Here is a 16851-nt window from a genome sequence, read left to right as displayed (position 1 = left end):
CAGGGAGGGAGAAGGGAGGGAGGAAGAAAGGAAGGAAAGAAGGAAACAAGGAAGGAAGGAAGGAAGGAAGGAAGGAGGGAAGAAAGAAGGAGGGAAAAAAGAAGGAAGGAAGGAAGGAAGGAAGGAAGGAAGGAAGGAAGGAAGGAAGAAGGGAAGAGCAGAGGAAGGGAGGGAAGGAGATTAATTGAGTCGATGGCCTGAGTATTCTCTTTAGGTATTTGTTCTTTTTCATTTTCCTTTTTCTAAGATGCATGGTGTTTATTATTTGAAAAAATACAGCACATAACAAGAGCCATGAGTGGTACCTGGTTCCAAAAGCCCTGTTTCCCTAGAAGTCAGTAATTAGAGGCTCCCTGTATCTTTGGTAACGGAACGACCAGAGGGCCCTGGCAGGTAGTACTTTTGATGTTCACCTGGTCATTAAACCAGAGTCTTCATGAGATGCCAGCAGCTTAGACGGGTCCATTCACATTTTCCCAGAAAGAGGCTCATGGAGCTAGAAGTCTTTGCCTCCTGTATTTCACAAGCGTGTGTCTGACTGAAGCAAGGGCATTCCCTTGATTCCGCATAGGCTGCTTTTAAAAATAGCTTCCCTGGTTCCGTCTCATGGCCCGCACTTCATGCCACTGCTGGATCTCATGTGGGCCCTTCCCTAACGGGGCCTTGCAGGGCCCCTGGCAAAGGAGATGACAGTGAAGAGAACGGTGTTTCCACCAGACCTGCTTCCTTACGGGCCCTGAGTGGTACTGCACATGTGTTTACCTTGGAAGGGAGAAATTACACAGTCTCCTTAACCTTTATGCCCGGAAGTGCTCAAGTCTATTCCTTCTGGGTCTCCTTCCCCTAAAAATGAACAGACTTCCTGCTTGTACACCCTTGCAAAAGATTTTAGGGTCTGTGGCCCTTGGATGGGGCAGGCACACAGGGGCCCACAGTGGGGGGTGGAGCTACCACCGAACCCGAGTCCCAGCTGACGGCCACCCCAAGAAGGTGCCTCTTCCTTCGTTTCAACGAGTTTTCGTGGAGAACCTGAGGTCCTTGCGGGGCAGCGCTGTGTGAAGGCAGCGCAGCCCACGGTGTTGCTTGTCCACCAGGTGCTTCATCATGGAGGACAGGGGCTACCTGGTGGCGCACCCGACGCTCATCGACCCCAAGGGCCACGCCCCGGTGGAGCAGCAGCACATCACCCACAAGGTACCTGGGGCTCGGCCCGCGGGGGCTCCCGGCAGCCCGCGGCCCTTACACGGCACCCGCCCCCTTTCTCTTTGGCCTCGGCAGGAGCCGCTGGTGGCCAATGACATCCTGAACCACCCCAACTTCGTGAAGAAAAACCTGTGCAACAGCTTCAGTGACCGGACCGTGCAGAGGTTCTACAAGTTCAACACCAGCCTCGCGGTAAGCTGGGTCGTGGCGCCCTTGGGGCCCCCCCGTGATGAAACAGGAAGTGAAGGGTGACTGGGTGTCTCACCCTCCTGCTTCATTACCTCTGCATCACCTAAAGGTGGAAAGGACAGGACCTTGGTCAGCCCCCAGTTTGGTAATTATGGGCTCAAAAGCCCAGACTCGAGAGGGAGCACATTAGTCCGGCGTTTGGTATTCTGTGTGGGCTTTGTATAAAGCCTCAGCTGATCTGTCTTCGAAGTGTCTGCTGAAGTCGGTCCCCACCGTGAGACACACACAAATGGTACCCGGTGCCCCCTCTTCAGGTCTCGTGGTGAGCCCCAGCCTCCTCCATTCCTCAGCCCAAAGGGGCTCAGCACATGGTCACTGTCATCTGCAAAGAATTTCTTGCTGGACATGGTGGCACATGCCTGTAATCTCAGCACTTGGGAGGCTGAGGCAGGAAGATCGTTGCAAGTTCGAGACCAGCCTGGGCTACAAAGTGAGCTCAAGGCCAGCCTGAACTGCATATCAAGACCTTGTCTCAAAGAGACAAAAAAAAATTTTTTTTTGTTGTTGCAACTTAGCTACTCTGCAGAATTTGAGTTCCTGCAGAACTCACCTGGTTATGGTTGGAGATCTTAAAGACATTAGCTTCTAAATATTCTAATTGGGAAAGATTAGAATGGGGAATGACAGCACTAACGTTCAGAAAGTTACTTGCAGGAGACTTTTATTTTTATAATTTAGAATTGGTGTTTGTATCAGTCATTTAACATGTAATTAAAGTGTGAGCTGAACTGAAAATCCTAAACTGAGTGTCAAGAAGTCAGTGACAAACAGCACTTGTCCCATGGAAGACAGTTTAAGAATGGATATATTAATAGAGTCGGGTCTTCCAGGCGGGGCAGTCCTCATGACCACTTCAGACCTGAGTGACACTGTCTCAAGGAGACAGTGACAGACTTGCATAATCAGAGAGAGGCCGTGAAAGTCTGGCTCCTTCCGTGCGTTTGCCGCCATTTCTACTACAAGGGTGATCAAAGCTACAGAAAACGTTTAAATTCTTTAAATCTATTGAAGCAAAAGCCACATTGCCGGGAATCCCCCTCAAAATCCGCCCCCTGCTGTGCACACACTCATCCCACCGTCCTGGCCACTGTCTGCAGCAGCTCCGGAGTGCTCTCTCCTGGGGGTCTGTCCGAGGTGTGATCAGAAATACAGTGAACGCCGCTGCTCAGTGTCACGGCAGACCAGGCTGGTGAACATATGCTGGTGTCTGCTCCACCTTACTCTCCAGATCTGGCCCGGTGCGCCTTCCGGCTCTTGCCCAAAATCAAAATGACTGTGAGAGGGAAATGTTTTGAATTGAATTAGGACATGGAGGCACCTGGGACAGGACAGCTAAAGACACTGATGGAAGAGGACTACAGAGCTGCTGCGGAAAGCAGTGAGAACTGGGATGAGTGTGTTTGAAGCCAGAGGGGACGACTTTCACTGTAACCACTCGCTCCTTATTTAAATACATCACATTTTCCCATACTACCTTGTATTGTTTCTGGAGTCTCCGGCAGACAGAACCAAGACACTGCAGTAGAGATGTTTCAGAAAGACAAGCTTTAGTTGAGTGAATTGAAATAATTTCTTTATGGCTGGAGCTGCACTGTGGAAAGCACCCAGTCGATGCCAAGGCTCTCAGGGTTTGTCTGTCTCCACCTCACGTATGCGTAGGAGCTCAGCAACTCAGAACCAAGCAAGGGGTTCAGTAACTTGCCCAGGGTAGATGACATGTGCAAATAAGACAGTGACACAGCATCCCGGCGCTGCTTTTGAATCTTTGGTTTCCTGATACTTGCTTTAGTTGGCTTGTTGAGGTATTCTGGGGGCAGGATATTAACCTCTTAAAGGGGCTTTGGCTTTTTAGTAGTTTCAGTATTCCAGAAGGAGAAAGATGGTTAACCAAAAAAAAAACTGTGCATTTTGTGGTTCAGTTTGTCTCTGAATAAGTTTTACACTGTTCTTTACCTGAAAACTTTTTCACTGCTTCTTGAAGTTTTCCTTTTTCTGATATATGGTTATGTTTTTCCAAAGCAGATTATAAAAAGAATCAGCTGCACAAATTTATATTCGTAGAAGCCTAGACAAAAGAATATATAATATGCACAGTTAAACAGGAATGATCTCTGATCAGTGGTTTAGGCGCACCAATGACTGGTTACCACCTCTTCCATCAAAAAACGATCTCGGGCGATCCTTGGGGGTTGGGGCTGCGTCTGTGCACTGCTGTCACCCTGACATCTACCCGCCCCGCAGGGGGACCTGACCAACCTCGTGCACGGCAGCCACTGCTCCAAATACAGACTGGCGAGGATCCCAGGCACCAACGCGTTCGTCGGCATCGTCAACGAGACCTGCGACTCGCTCGCCTTCTGTGCGTGCAGCATGGTGGACCGGCTCTGTCTCAACTGTCACCGGTAAGGCGGTGCCACGCTGGTGAATAGCTTAGCCGATGCCCTGTAAGTGGCCCCTGCAGCATGCACAGGACAGGCAGGGCGTCCGAGGGAAGCGGAGTCCCGCCTGCAGGGAAGTTCAGAGCTAGGGTGTCCGCTGCATCCCGCTGCCCATAGGGCAGAGACGGAGGCCCGATGCGCATTAAACCCTCCCCTGTGACGTTTGATGTCTTTATTTTGACGTCAGTTGTTGTCTTACGTCCCTGGTGCACTGCACAGTCGTGGACGCTCTGCCTTGAAACCTCTTGCTTTGCAGAATGGAACAAAACGAATGCGAGTGTCCTTGTGAGTGCCCCCTGGAGGTCAACGAGTGCACTGGCAACCTCACCAACGCAGAGAGCCGGTAACTGTCGGGGCGGGGGCGGACACACATACAGTCCTCAGGTGCCTGCGTTCACACACACACGCACACACAAAAGCACCATGGAGGCCGCTGTAGACTTGCCTCGTGTTGGGTTGGGAAATGCAAAGCGAGCCCTCCCCACGATGGGTGGACCCGGTCACTGGCCAGAGGTCAAATGTGATCGGTGTGAGGCTTAAATTTAAATGCGGTAGAAGTGTTCGGAGCGTGTGCAAAATGAGGATATCACAAGCGTTTATGGCGCACTGGGCCTCACACTTAGTTTTGAGATGAACACACAGGAGCCTGGCACTCACACAGGATACGTCATCGCTTACTGATGCTGAGACAGGGAAATGCGCTGCTTCGTGCTCCCCTTCCCGGGGATTGGAGGCAGAGTGTGTGTGTGGACTCGGCATCCCTTGTTGAGCGTAGGACGAACGCTTGGAAGGGCGGCGCTCAGCTGTGGGCAGCGGGTGCCGCGGAGAGGGGCTGGGCGGGGAGGTACGCTCGGTTTGTTGCGTGTTAAGGGGCCCGCACACGCGTTTGCCTGACGAGCTGAGGTGCGGAGGAGGGGTGACGGGCGCCAGCCCGCGCCAGGCCAGAGCTGCGTGAGCACCGTGGAGGCGGCGCCTGACCTGGGCCTCGCTTCCACGCAGGAACCCGAGCTGCGAGGTCCACCAGGAGCCGGTGACGTACACGGCCATCGACCCCGGCCTGCAGGACGCCCTGCACCAGTGCGTCAACAGCAGGTGCAGCCAGCGGCTGGAGAGCGGGTGAGCGGCCGAGGGGGTGGGCAGGCGAGGGGGTCCCCTGCGCCTCCCACTCGAGGCTGCTGTGCCCGAAGGTCACGCGGCCTTTCGGGTCTGATTCCCTGGGTTTCCACAGCCCTTTGATGAAGCCAGGTACAAGCAGGGAGAGAGCCAGGCCTCCTGGTGTGTTTCTGTTGTTTGGGACAGGGTTCACTGTGTAATTTAGGCTGGCCTCAGACTCACGGTGATCTTCCTGCCTCAGCCTCCTGTATGCTGGGGTTGCAGGCACGCACCACTGCACCTGGCTTGGCATGTTCTCAGGCAGGGGAACATGATCCCTTGCACTGTCCACATAACACGCTAAGCACACAGGAAGCTGGCGGTGTGGGAATCTGTTTAAGTCTCCTAGTCGTTCCTGGGTGGATTTGACTGTACCACCTCACAATCGCTCCCACGCAGGGATGAGAGGCCAGCAGCCAGCCTCAGGCCACTCCCAGTGGGTGCTTGAACCTGGTTTTGGACAGTACTGCGTCCCCCAGGTGCAGATGTCAGCGTCTTATTGCAAAGAGCAGTGTTACCCCTGGGGGCTGGGAACCTGCACCCCCAGGACCCTGTGCCACGGGCTCAGGCCTCGCCCTCGGGAACACACACGTTGTCCTGGCAGGGACTGTTTCGGGGTGCTGGACTGCGAGTGGTGCGTGGTGGACAGCGACGGCAAGACCCACCTGGACAAGTCCTACTGCGCGCCCCAGAAGGAGTGCTTCGGGGGCATCGTGGGGGCCAAGAGCCCCTACGTGGATGACCTGGGTGCCCTAGGTATGTTCACTAGGGGCCAGCACGGCTCCGCTCCTGAGGGGCGCATTTCCTGCCCGTGCCCAGGACAGAAACCTCCGAGGACCCCCTGCCCGGCTCCCCTGGCTCCTTAGCTCGAGGTCTTTTGTTGGAGAGCCACGACTGGGGCTCGGCGTCCAGGCTGGCCCGACGCACGCTGCAGGGACAGCTGGCAGCTGTCCTTCCCCTGGGGTCCATTCCCACTGGGCCGGTGCTAAGCACAGGCGCAGGCTGGCGACCGCAGAGTGGCCACGACATCGCTGTCCGCCGCCCCCGACGTCCCTCGAAACGTCCCCGGCCGGGCTGAGGGACGCGGGCGCGTGGACTCAGCACCACCCCGGGGCGTCTGCATGTGGGGGGATGGTGCCAAGGCCGCAGGGCCGGGCCGTTATGAGATGCTGTCCGCGTCTGCGCAAGGAGCCCCAGGGCTGGCCTTGGCAGGCGGGGCGTCAACAGTGACGCCTTCAGTTCCTCGCCCTCTGAGCGGTGGCCCGGGGGCACCTGGGTCAGACTCGGGTGGCACCCCGCCCGTCAGACGGCTCAGTGTGCCGCGCAGTGCAGTGGTTTCCGCTTGGGGTCCCCCGGGCTAGGGGCCGTGGCTCTGTCCCCCCGCACCGGGAGAGCGGGCCCCGCTGGGTGCGGAGGTCGGGGCCGGCCCCTCTGCCCGCGCCCTTCTTATGCCTCAGTGAGGCGCTACGGTGCAGCTGGATCTCGTGGTCAGGGCGGCTCCGCCCCGGTTCCTGCCGTCTGCCACCTGGGCACCGTCCCCTCTGGAGAGGGAGGAAGCCCGTGCTCTCCGAAGCTGGTCTGTCTGACACGCACTTGGGGCTCCTCCTGCCCTCATTTCAGCAGGTGGCAGGGTGCCCGGATGCTGTCCAGGGGGCCTGGGGCCCCGAGCACGGAGCGACTTTCATCTGCTCGCCGGCAGCCCTGCTTGCTGTCAGGGACCAGGAGCTGCAGAAGCCCCACTGCCGCCCCTGCGCCCCTCCAGGACCCTCCTGCCACCGGGGCCTAACGGGGACTGCGTTTGTGTTTGCCGAAGGTGACGAGGTGATCTCACTGAACATGATCAAGAGCGCGCCCGTGGGCCCCGTGGCCGGAGGGATCATGGGCTGCATCATGGTGCTGGTCCTGGCCGTGTACGCCTACCGCCACCAGATCCACCGCCGCAGCCACCAGCACATGTCGCCCCTCGCGGCCCAAGGTGCGTGCAGAGCGGGCCCCAGGGCGCCACCTCAGCCCCTCCCCAGGAGGTAGCGGCCTCCCCTAGGTTGTCCCAAGGCAAGAAGGACATTGGCCAGTGGTCGCTGTACCAAATAAGAGTAACCAGGTGTGGGGGTGCATGCCTGTAGTCCAGCACCCAGGAGGCTGAGGCAGGAGAATGAGCCAGCCTGAACTACATTCGACCTTTTCTCAGACAGCAAACAAGCAAACAAAAAACAAAAGATGAGAGCAGTCTGCCTCGTCAGCCTCGTGGGCGTCGTCCCGGGGGCCGCCCATCCCCTCCCTTCCCTAGCATCCCCACACCCTGGGTCCTGTCCTGAGCCAGCGGGCCTCGAGCTGCATGGGAACCTGCATGTCCCTTGCACTGCGCTTGCCGTCCCTGCCGCTCCATGCACCTGTCCTCACATGTGCTCGCAGCCGCGATGCCGTGGGCCAAGGTGCTGTGTGCATGTGGGGGCGGCCTGGACAGCTACCGGCAGCCGGGAGCTGCGGCAGACCCTGGAGATGGGGGAAGCCAGCTTCCTCGGGCACGAGTTTGTCTCCTGTGACTGCGGCCCTTCCGTGGCCACGGCACACCCTACCCCGTGCAGAGCCAGGGAGGGTGACAGCCCTGTGCCTCGGGCGGGTTCCGGGGCAGCAGACACCCCACTTCCTCCACAGTCGAGGTCCGGGGCCCGTGTCCCTCTCCCGTCTGCTGTCTGTTCCTCGCCCCTCTTTTCAGAAGCCGACTGCACGTGCCTGTATTTCCCTCTTCCTCCCTCCCCTGTACAGGCAGGCGGGGCACCAGCTGGGGTCCCCTCCTTTGGTTCGGCCTGGGTTTGGGGTTTGCTGGAGCCCAGGCCTGGTGCGCGCCACCCCGAGCTGCGCCCCACCCCGCACGGCCCCCCGGGGAGGCTGTCAAGGCCGGCCGGCTGACGGCCCTCAGTGGGGTGTTCACGCGGGCTGCACGTGTGATTAGTCATGGGTCTCTCCGATGCATGCAGAAATGTCTGTGCGAATGTCCAGCCTGGAGCACGACAGGGACGACAGGGACGAGGACAGCCACGAGGACAGGGGCATCAGTGAGTACCCGCCCTGCCGCCTCGGGGCGTCAGCGGGGCGCTGGGCCCAAGCGCATATGCGGTCCTATGTCCTTTTGGTGCATATTAAAATTGAAGAAGCCTTGACTCGCGGGGCTTTCGTTCCCTCCCTTTCTCGCTGGGAACAGAGGAGGTCTTGGCTTTGTTTTAGAAAATCGCAGGATTTTGCCTTTCTCAGTTTTCATTTCGGCATGGAGTGCTGGGGCCTGGAGCGCCCCGCCCAGCCCTCGCCTCTGGTCCGTGCTCATTTCCCACGGCGTTTCAGAGGGGATTTCATCTCTCTCCGCCGCTTAGCCAGCGGGCACGACTCGGGAGAAAGCCCTGTCCGGGTGGAAAGAGGCCAGCTTCAGCGAGAGGGCTGGGGGGCGGGGGCGCCCAAGGGTGACTCCCTGTGCTTGGTCTCCACAGTCAGCAACACGCGCTTCATCGCCGCGGTCATCGAGCGCCACGCACACAGCCCCGAGAGGCGGCGGCGCTACTGGGGCCGGTCAGGGACAGAAAGTGACCACGGTAAGACGAGCAGACGGGCCCGGGCCGGGCCGGGCCGCCCGGGGGGTACTCACCTCCACCTCCACCTCCACCCTATCCCGGGTTCCCATCAGTCACGGTTCCCACAGAAGGGGCACCTGGCGGACGCTGCCCCGGCACCCGGGCCTGAGCCGGGTGCCCCAAGGGGCAGGTGGTTTCCAGGTCTGCTCCACGAAGGGCCGTTCGGGCTGCACAGCTCCCGCCCACCACCCCACTTGGGCAGCGTCCCCTTCGGTCCTGCCAGCAGTGTGAACATCAGAGCCACCCCACCTGGTGGTGCTGGCACTGGGAGGCTGAGGCAGGAGGACTGCAGGTTGGAGGCCAGCCTGGGCAACTCAGCCAGACCATGTCTCAAAATTGAAGCAGCGAGGGGTGGAGCTTGGGCAGAGCTCCCCTGAGGAGGACCTCCATGTTGGGGAGCGCTCCCCAGCCACGCACTCTTGGGGACCAAGTGTCCATGCTGGGCTGCCCTGCAGCATTCTGTGCCCTCCTCGGGGCTCTGTTGGGGAGGCACAGGTAAGACCCTGCCAGCAAAGCAACGGCACTGACTGGGGGCAGGGGTGAGACAGGGTCTCACTATGCAGCCCAGGCCGGCCTCGAACTCACAGCAGTCCTCCTGCCTCAGCCTCCTGAGAGCTGGGATTTCAGATTGGGAAATTAGGAGCCCAGGATGTCGGAGGCGAGAGCAGCAGCGCGCACCGAGGCGCAGGGTTCCGTGGACACAGCGCAACACAGGCCAAGCAAGCCTGGGACCCGGGGTCCCTGCGCCGGACCCGCAACGCAGCAGAGCCTGGCTCCTCGCCCGCTCGGGTCGCCCGCTCGGGGCCACAGAGGACCACAGATGCGCCCTGCTCTCGGGGGTCACTGCCTCTGTCCCACGGAGCTTTCTGTTTTTTCAGCCAGTGATCGAATGTTCCAGAAATGGTTGTTTTCCTCCCAGAACCAGGCCTTGTCTTGAATGCGTAAATAATGTACTTAAGCTTCTGGACGCGGCTGCTCTGCCGGGCCTCCCCGACTGCCAGGTTTGGGGCTCCCTGTGGGAAGCTGGGGCGGCCCGGGTCTGCTGTGCAGCGCCGCGTTCCCACCGGCTTGCAGCCTTCACGTTTCTATGGAGACCCTACGCGGAGCTTAAATTTTTCAGTTTCTTGACTTCTTGGCTTTTTTCCCAAAAAACCCCTTTGAACCTGCACGGATCCCTTCTGCCAGGAGCACCCGGCCTCTCTGCATGATGAAGCGGGCCCAGGGCTACTAAAGCTCAGCAGAGATCACTCCCGTCAGAGGACTGAGCGCCCCCCGACCCCACCCGGTGCAGCAGTGCCAGGCTGGGGTTCTGAGGGGCCCCGTCCCGGGCGTGCGGAGCAGGCTGGGAGGAGAGGGTCGGCCGTACCTGGAAACCAAGGCACCGGCTCAGGGCTGGGGTCCGGTTTTCACAGTAATTGGGTTCCTGTTGTCCCCACAGTGTGGAAAGTAGTTTCCAGGCAGACAGGCACCGAGGAGGGGACGCCGCTGGCCGAGCTGAGGAGCCGCCGCACGTTGCCGGCTCCCTGCACCCGCAGGGTGGGCCCGGAGGGGGGCATCGCATCAGTGCCCTGTGACACCAAAAATAAGCGACACTCACGGTTGGAGGAAAAGCTGCCCGCTGCGCGTCGTGGGGGGTGACCGGGGGGCACGTCTGCTCAGTGCAGGGGGCCAGAGGTGGGAGACTTGTCATTTCTGCCAGGCAGATGGCACAGGGCAGGACCTCGAGAGACAGGGCCAAGCCCAGCTGCAGGTGAATTCCAGCTCCCCGCTTGTTTTGTTTTTTAACAAGCTGTTGAGACCTTAGTGAGTTACTTTGGACTTTAGTTTCCTGCTGCTTAAAAATAAGATTAAGAAGCTGGTTGTGATGGGTGGCACAGGCTGAGGCAGGAAGATCACACGTTTGAGCCCAGCCTGGGCAATTTAGTGACTTAGAGAGACCTTGTCTCAGAAATAAAGAGAACTGGGGGTGTAGCTCAGTACGAAGGTCCCCAAGAATATCGCAAATAATAACTAGGTTCAAGTCCCCAATAATAGCAGAAAAAAAAAGGATTAAAAAGCCCTCCCTAGTGAAGTCACAAGGATTAAAGGAAATCATGTTCGACCTGGAGCCCTGGGTTAACCTCGCTGTCCTGCCGCCCTGCCCCGGAGGAAACCCTAAAGGAACGCGCACAGTCCTGAGCCATCACGGACTGCAGCAACCTGCTTGGGCAGACCGGGAGAAGCGGGGATGCCCCCCTCCGTCGCCAGTGGACCCGGAAGCCCCTGGGGTGGCCCAGGCCGGCCCTGGGCCTGCTGGATCCAGGTGCAGGTGAATTTCCGCCGAGCGCCCGCTGGCGAGGCGCAGAAGCAAGCGGGAAGGTGTGAGCCGAGCCGCCGGGTGCGGCTCCGGGCGGTGACCCAGAGTGAGGGCTGAGGTCAGCAAGCTACATGGAAAGTGCCCCCCGCAGGTGGGACCGCCCGGGGGGCTGCCCGCGTGCCTCGGCTTCGCCTGTTTGCCCGGTGTTCTTGGAAAATGCCCGCTCGCCCTCGCCCGCCAGCCTGTTTGTGAGCACGTGTCGGGGCGCGGCTCGGAAACCCCAGCAGGGCTGGGGCAGCAGCCAGCGGGAGAGGACTCGCCCAGCGTGCGCAAAGGAACAGCGGAGCGCCCCGCACGTGTGCCCTGAGCAGCAGCGTTCTCCTGGAGAAGGGGACGCGCCCCTCGTCCTTGGCCAGTTCGGAAGAGCTTGAAGGCAAGTGCTGAGCTCAGTCTGAGGGGAAGCGGTCACCTGTAGACGCCAAGCCTCCTGCGGCTACTCATCGTGGCCACTAGATGGCGTGGGAGTCCCAGGAGGCGCTTGCTGGTCTCCTAGCAACCGTCAGATAAATAAAGAGAAACAGAAGCAGAAAGCCAAAGCGCAAATGCCTGATCCGAGCTCTGGGCCTCTCTATGCACACCTGGCCTCCTTCCTGGAGCCTGTCTCTCCCTTAGATCGTCTCCACCGCCTTTCACAGCGTCAGCAGACCGTTGTGTCTCAGTAGTGCGTCCTCCCCGGAGTCGGGACGCTGTCTCCCTCCGCTGAGCAGCGAGCCGGAGGTGCGCCGTGGGAAAGCGGGGCCGTCCTTCTGCTGCCCGCCCCGCCGCGCCGCCTGCTCCGCCAGCGCAGGTTCCGGGAGACTTTGAACTCAGGAAGCTGCGGGGGCCTCACCACTGGGAAATTAGGTGGAACGGCTGTAGAATGAGGGGTTGGCTTCGGGGGGCCCCCGCTGGCGTTCTTCTCGGAGAGCAGTAAGGGGAGGCGCGAGGGTGCCCCAAGTCTCCAGTGGAGCGGCCCCAGGGCCTGGGGGAGCCCACTCAGACCCCCCAGCAGCCACGAGCCTGGGCCAAGCCCCCGAGCACCCACGTGGCTTCCTCACTGGATCAGACGAGGGGCCACTGCCCCGGGCAGGCCACCAAGAGCGAGGACACAGACACACTGAGTGAGTGCATGCCGGGCACAGGGGCGCACACGTGGAGTCCCAGCACTCTGGAGGCTGAGGCAGGAGGATCCCAAGTTCAAGCCCAGCCTGGACACCTCAGCCACTCAGCAGAACTGCCTCGGAGTGGCTCAGCTGCGCCTGCACGTGGTCACTGAGGTCCAGCCTCTGACGGGCCTCACCGTGCAGGCGTCACACTGCTGGTACTGAGACATCCAGCTGCAGTCTGTTCCCCCTGGGTGATGACGCCAGTGTCCCAGCCCCTAGCCCAAAAATGGCGACCTTCTCCAAGGACGTCACACCGCTGGCACACTGCACCACAGTCCTGCACCTCCCTGCCCTGTCCTCTAGCCTCCACTGGTCACAGCCGAGCCCAGGACAGGTGTGGCCTCCCTTTCTACACTCCTGCCTGGGGTCACCCTGTTCTTCTCGTCTACCCACCAGTCAAACTCCTATTCATCCACATAAGCCCCACTGAAATAAGAATGTGATGCTTCACTTCTCCAGCTGAAATTAGCTCTTGCCATTGTCTCCAGAGATGCAGCCCGGCTCTGTGAGCAGCTGCCCTGTGTCCATGGCCGGGGTTCTGCCAGGTGCTGAGTCTGGGCAGCCCCCGCCCCTCTGCTCACTTCCTTCCCTGCAAGGTGGATGTCACCACCTGCTTCGCAGTTACACACGAATGGGGATGCGGTAGCTGACAGGGTGGGCAGGGGTGACCTCCAGATTTGTCCCTCCTGGTGTGCGGCATCCCGGCAGGGCTAGGTCCTACTCTGCACCTTCCCTGGCTGATGCCTGTTGCCGACTCTCCAGGAAGCAGTGCGGGAGGAAGAGGGCCTGCTTCTCTGAGGGTGACAGGCCGGGGAGGATGGTTTCTGCTTTCCGTCCTGCTGGCCTGGGGGTCTGGAGTGAGAGCTTCCGTTTCTTTTGCTGTCCTCCATCCTTCCTCAGTTGTCCAACATGATCATGCATCCGGGTGTGGTGCCACACTCCTGTGATCCCAGCACTGGGGAGGCTGAGGCAGGAGGATCACCTGGAGTTTGAGGCCTGAGTGGGCTACATCAAGAGACCCTGTCCCAAAAATCAAAACACAAAAATTATGCATTTGTGATGTAGTTGTTTTTAGAAAAATCTGTTGGCTCTAGATCTGTCAAAGTAAGTTTCTCCAGCACCAGCTGACACGTGCAAGTGTGTGCCGGCCTGGGTTAGAGACAGGTGCCTGGGCCGTGTCCTCGGCTGCCGCCCCCCACCACACCTCTCACGTGAACCCCTCTGTCCCCCTCCTAGGTTACAGCACCATGAGCCCCCAGGAGGACAGCGAGAATCCGCCCGGCAACAACGACCCCGTGTCGGCGGGGGTGGACGTGGGCAACCACGAGGAGGACCTGGACCTGGACGCCCCGCCGCAGACCGCAGCGCTCCTGAGCCACAAGTTCCACCACTGCCACCCACACCACAGCCACTGCCTGCAGGCGGCCGTGACCGTGCACACCGTGGACGCGGAGTGCTGACCTCGGTGGGCGCGGGGCAGCGTGAGGCCACGGCGAGACAGCCCTGGCGCGGGAGCCGGGCCAGAGCAGGTGACCCCACCTCCTGCCCGCGGACGTGTGCGGACCGGTGGGCCTGGACGGTGGCCCGTGGAGGAAGCCGCGGACGGGCCGATGGGCGGCCCTGGCCTCGCTCGCGGGCGGAGCTGAAGGCAGAGCTTCGCCAGGAGCCGGGACTCTCGGGGCAGCCGGCCGAGGTGCGCTTGCGGGAGCCGGCTCAAGCTCCTTCATCGGCCGGGGGCTGAGAGACAGGGCGCTGGCCGTCAGCACCCCGGGCCCACCGCGTGTCCCCGCAGCCCTGGAGACCGCGATCGCTGTGCGGAACTCACGCCCAGCTGCAGCGATGCATCTCAGAATTTCTAAGGAAAGGGTTATTTTTCTACTATTTATTGAACTTTTCAAACATTCTCAAACTTCGGGGGAAAGGCCGGGAGCCGGGAGCCGGGAGCCGGGGCCGGCGGTTCCGAGCCGTTGCGTGTGTGGTGTGCGGCTCCTGGCTGGCGGCTCTGTTTCTTATTTAACTGATCCGCACCCCGCTGCCCGCCGCGGCACAGAACGGGCACATGAGCAGCCTCGCTCTCTGACTCGCTGGCATCGTTTCCCGACGCGGGCAGAGTTCATCCTCAGAGCCGGAGGGGCAGGGGAATCCCGGCAGTTCTACAGCAAATGTTCCGTCTCTTTGTCGTTCGTTGTTCGTTTCCACTTCCCATCCAGGCTTCCTTAGGTTTCTACGAAATCTAATATCACAGCCCCAGCCCTCCCGCTACAGGAGGGTTGGGTTTATTCTCCTCGTTTTAAAGACGATGTGTTTTTAAATGTCCCATTTCTGAGAATGAAACACTTGAGGGCAGGCGTTTTAGAATTGTGAAATTAGGGTTCTTAATTAAAGATTTCTTTTGAAATCACAGTGAAAAGCTGCTGCCAGGTATCCAGGAGGTCACCTCCGAACGGCCGGGTCCAGACGAGGGTTAATCAAATGCGGCCACTGCGCCATGGGCGCGGTGCTTTTATAGTGTTCTAATCACCAATATATTTTAGATTCACACCTTGTGACTCCAGTATGTTACGAAGACATTCTTGCACCGTGTGTGTGTGGTAAATCTCCGTCTATGTGTAGTTGGGAAAAAAATTCACTGAATAATGTTTTAATGATAGGGTATTATGATACGATGTAAAAAAAAATTGGTCCTTCTGCAGTACAGGAAGTAATCTATATATGTGTTATCTGGAACCCCCTTCATCCTGTGTATAAAATTGCAGTCTAGTGAAATAAACTGTATGCAGCAGAATGTTGCAGCGTGATTTCCTAGCGGGCCTCGTCGTCGTTGTTGGCTGTGAAGGTGAGCTCTCCTGGAGATGCCTCTGGCCAGTTCCTCTTGAACAGCTCAAACATGCAAAGCAGTGCAGGGATCGAGTGGGATAAAACACAAGGCAAACATTTAAAAACGTGTGGAACCTCAGGCCCTCTTCACAAGCAGCCGAATCTGTGTCTGATGTCAAGGAGACGTTTCCACTCAGAGAATTCCCTGTCTCCCAGAACAGTAAACTCCGCAGGATACTTTTTCTGCCCTGAAGGGAAGCATTTCTGTGTTACAAAGCTAACTTCTTTTCTAAAATTAGTTTTATCTTTTGGTTTTTTGAAACACAGTCTCACTCTGTAGTCCAAGCTAGGCTTGAACTTGCAGCGATCTTACTGCCTCAGCCTTCTGGGTGCTGGGATAACAGGCGTGCGCCTCCATGCCCGGTTCTAAAACTAACTTCTTAGTTGAGGAGGGTGGAAGGATTGGAGTGGAAACCTAATGTTTTCAAGAAAAGAAGCACAAAGCTTAGAGCTTAAAAACAAAATATGTACAGTCTACTGCAACACAGGAAGCGAAATTCATTTGGTGTCTTTTGCAATATAACTCTTCTTATCCTGAACTCTAGGGCAGGTAATTGAATGCTACTCCTGAGCAAGAAAATACATCTGAGTGTGGAAGATCCAGCAGAATGTGACAGAGGTTTGTGAAGTTTGGTTAAAGTTTTGATCTAGCCAGGCATGGTGCCACATGCATGTAATCCCAGCACTCTTGAGAGGCTGAGGCAGGAGGAGCGCAAGTTAAAACCTAGGCTGAGCAAATGAGCAAGACTCCTCAAAATAAAAAACCAGGCTGGGGGTGTAGCTCAGTGTGAGGGTGTTGGGTTCAATCCCCAGTACCACTAAAAGATTTTTAAAACCTCAGTCTTTTAAGCGATCTTCTATCTTCTCACCCAAGCATTCCGCGCACATGTAAAGCTTTGGTGGTGGTGGCGGTGGCGTTCGTGCTGTTGCCTTGGGAAACTCTCAGGGCCGATCCTTCCCCTCTGGCTCCTGGGTTGCGGTGTGCCGCAGGACCACTGCACAGACAGAGAAGGAAGTTTCTGTTTGTGGCCCTAATCAGAAGGCTCGGTCTGGGGGCCCCTCGCCGTGTCTGTCCCCGTGCTTCGCAGATAAATCGACTTCTGAGACTTTGCGCAGTTTTTGAGGTGGTTGTTCATTTGCTTGCTTTCATCTGAATGCTCGAGGGCACCTTGCTAGCATGCGTGTTTGCGACTCGGGCTTATTTTGCTGGCCTGCAAGCGGGGGCGGGCAGGGCGTCCAGGAGCCCGAGCGACGCGACGACTCCCAACCACCACAGTCCTGGCCCCCGGACCCCCCGGACCCGCCCCGGCGGGGCCCCCCGAGCCGTCCCCCCCGCCCCGCCCGCCCCACATTCCTCCCGAGTCTTCGTGAACCGTCGGGGCCTTCATCGTCCTGGTTCCCCAGGTTAAAAAGTCAGGTTGGGACACACGTCTGTGCCTCCCCCCTGGCCTTTGAGCTGGGCTGTTAGTAAGCAGTGGGCCGTGTGCCCGCCGGGAAACCCTGAGATTTTCCGCGTTCTCATCCCGCCCCTCATCAGTTGTAAACTGCTCTTCAGGGCCGCTGCTGTACCCTTTATTTCATGTCCCTCACTTTGTCACTCACTGCTACTCCCTCCCTGAGAAGGAACTGTTAATGTAACTTAACCTTCCCCCTTGGCCTGGTGTGGTGGGCACGCCTGTCTTCCCAGCGCTCAGAAGGCTGAGGCAGGAGGATCACTGTGAGTACCAGGACAGCCTGGGCTACACAGTGAGTTCAAGGCTGGCCAGAATGGTCTCTAAACTAATTGATGAATTAAATACACTTTCCTT

At 58.4% G+C, this 16851-nt stretch overlaps 1 protein-coding gene across 3 annotated transcripts in view; it reads left to right on the top strand.

Annotated features, from left to right (window-relative positions):
- Positions 1–14951, top strand: part of Cachd1 (cache domain containing 1) — a 143529-nt gene extending 128578 nt beyond the window's left edge. For all 3 annotated transcript variants that reach the window (XM_013514449.1, XM_013514450.1, XM_013514451.1), the window contains 10 exons: positions 1095–1194; positions 1279–1395; positions 3694–3854; positions 4147–4233; positions 4890–5006; positions 5647–5798; positions 6856–7017; positions 8021–8098; positions 8525–8626; positions 13403–14951. In XM_013514449.1, coding sequence (XP_013369903.1) covers positions 1095–1194; positions 1279–1395; positions 3694–3854; positions 4147–4233; positions 4890–5006; positions 5647–5798; positions 6856–7017; positions 8021–8098; positions 8525–8626; positions 13403–13626 — 1300 coding nt within the window. In that variant the 3' untranslated portion in view covers positions 13627–14951. The remainder of the gene's footprint in view (positions 1–1094; positions 1195–1278; positions 1396–3693; positions 3855–4146; positions 4234–4889; positions 5007–5646; positions 5799–6855; positions 7018–8020; positions 8099–8524; positions 8627–13402) is intronic.
- The last annotated feature ends 1900 nt before the right edge of the window (positions 14952–16851 follow it).

The sequence above is a fragment of the Chinchilla lanigera genome, unplaced genomic scaffold (assembly GCF_000276665.1).
Source record: "Chinchilla lanigera isolate Chin_1 unplaced genomic scaffold, ChiLan1.0 scaffold00022, whole genome shotgun sequence".
NCBI lineage: Eukaryota > Metazoa > Chordata > Mammalia > Rodentia > Chinchillidae > Chinchilla > Chinchilla lanigera.
This window is presented reverse-complemented; position numbering and strand designations above follow the sequence as displayed.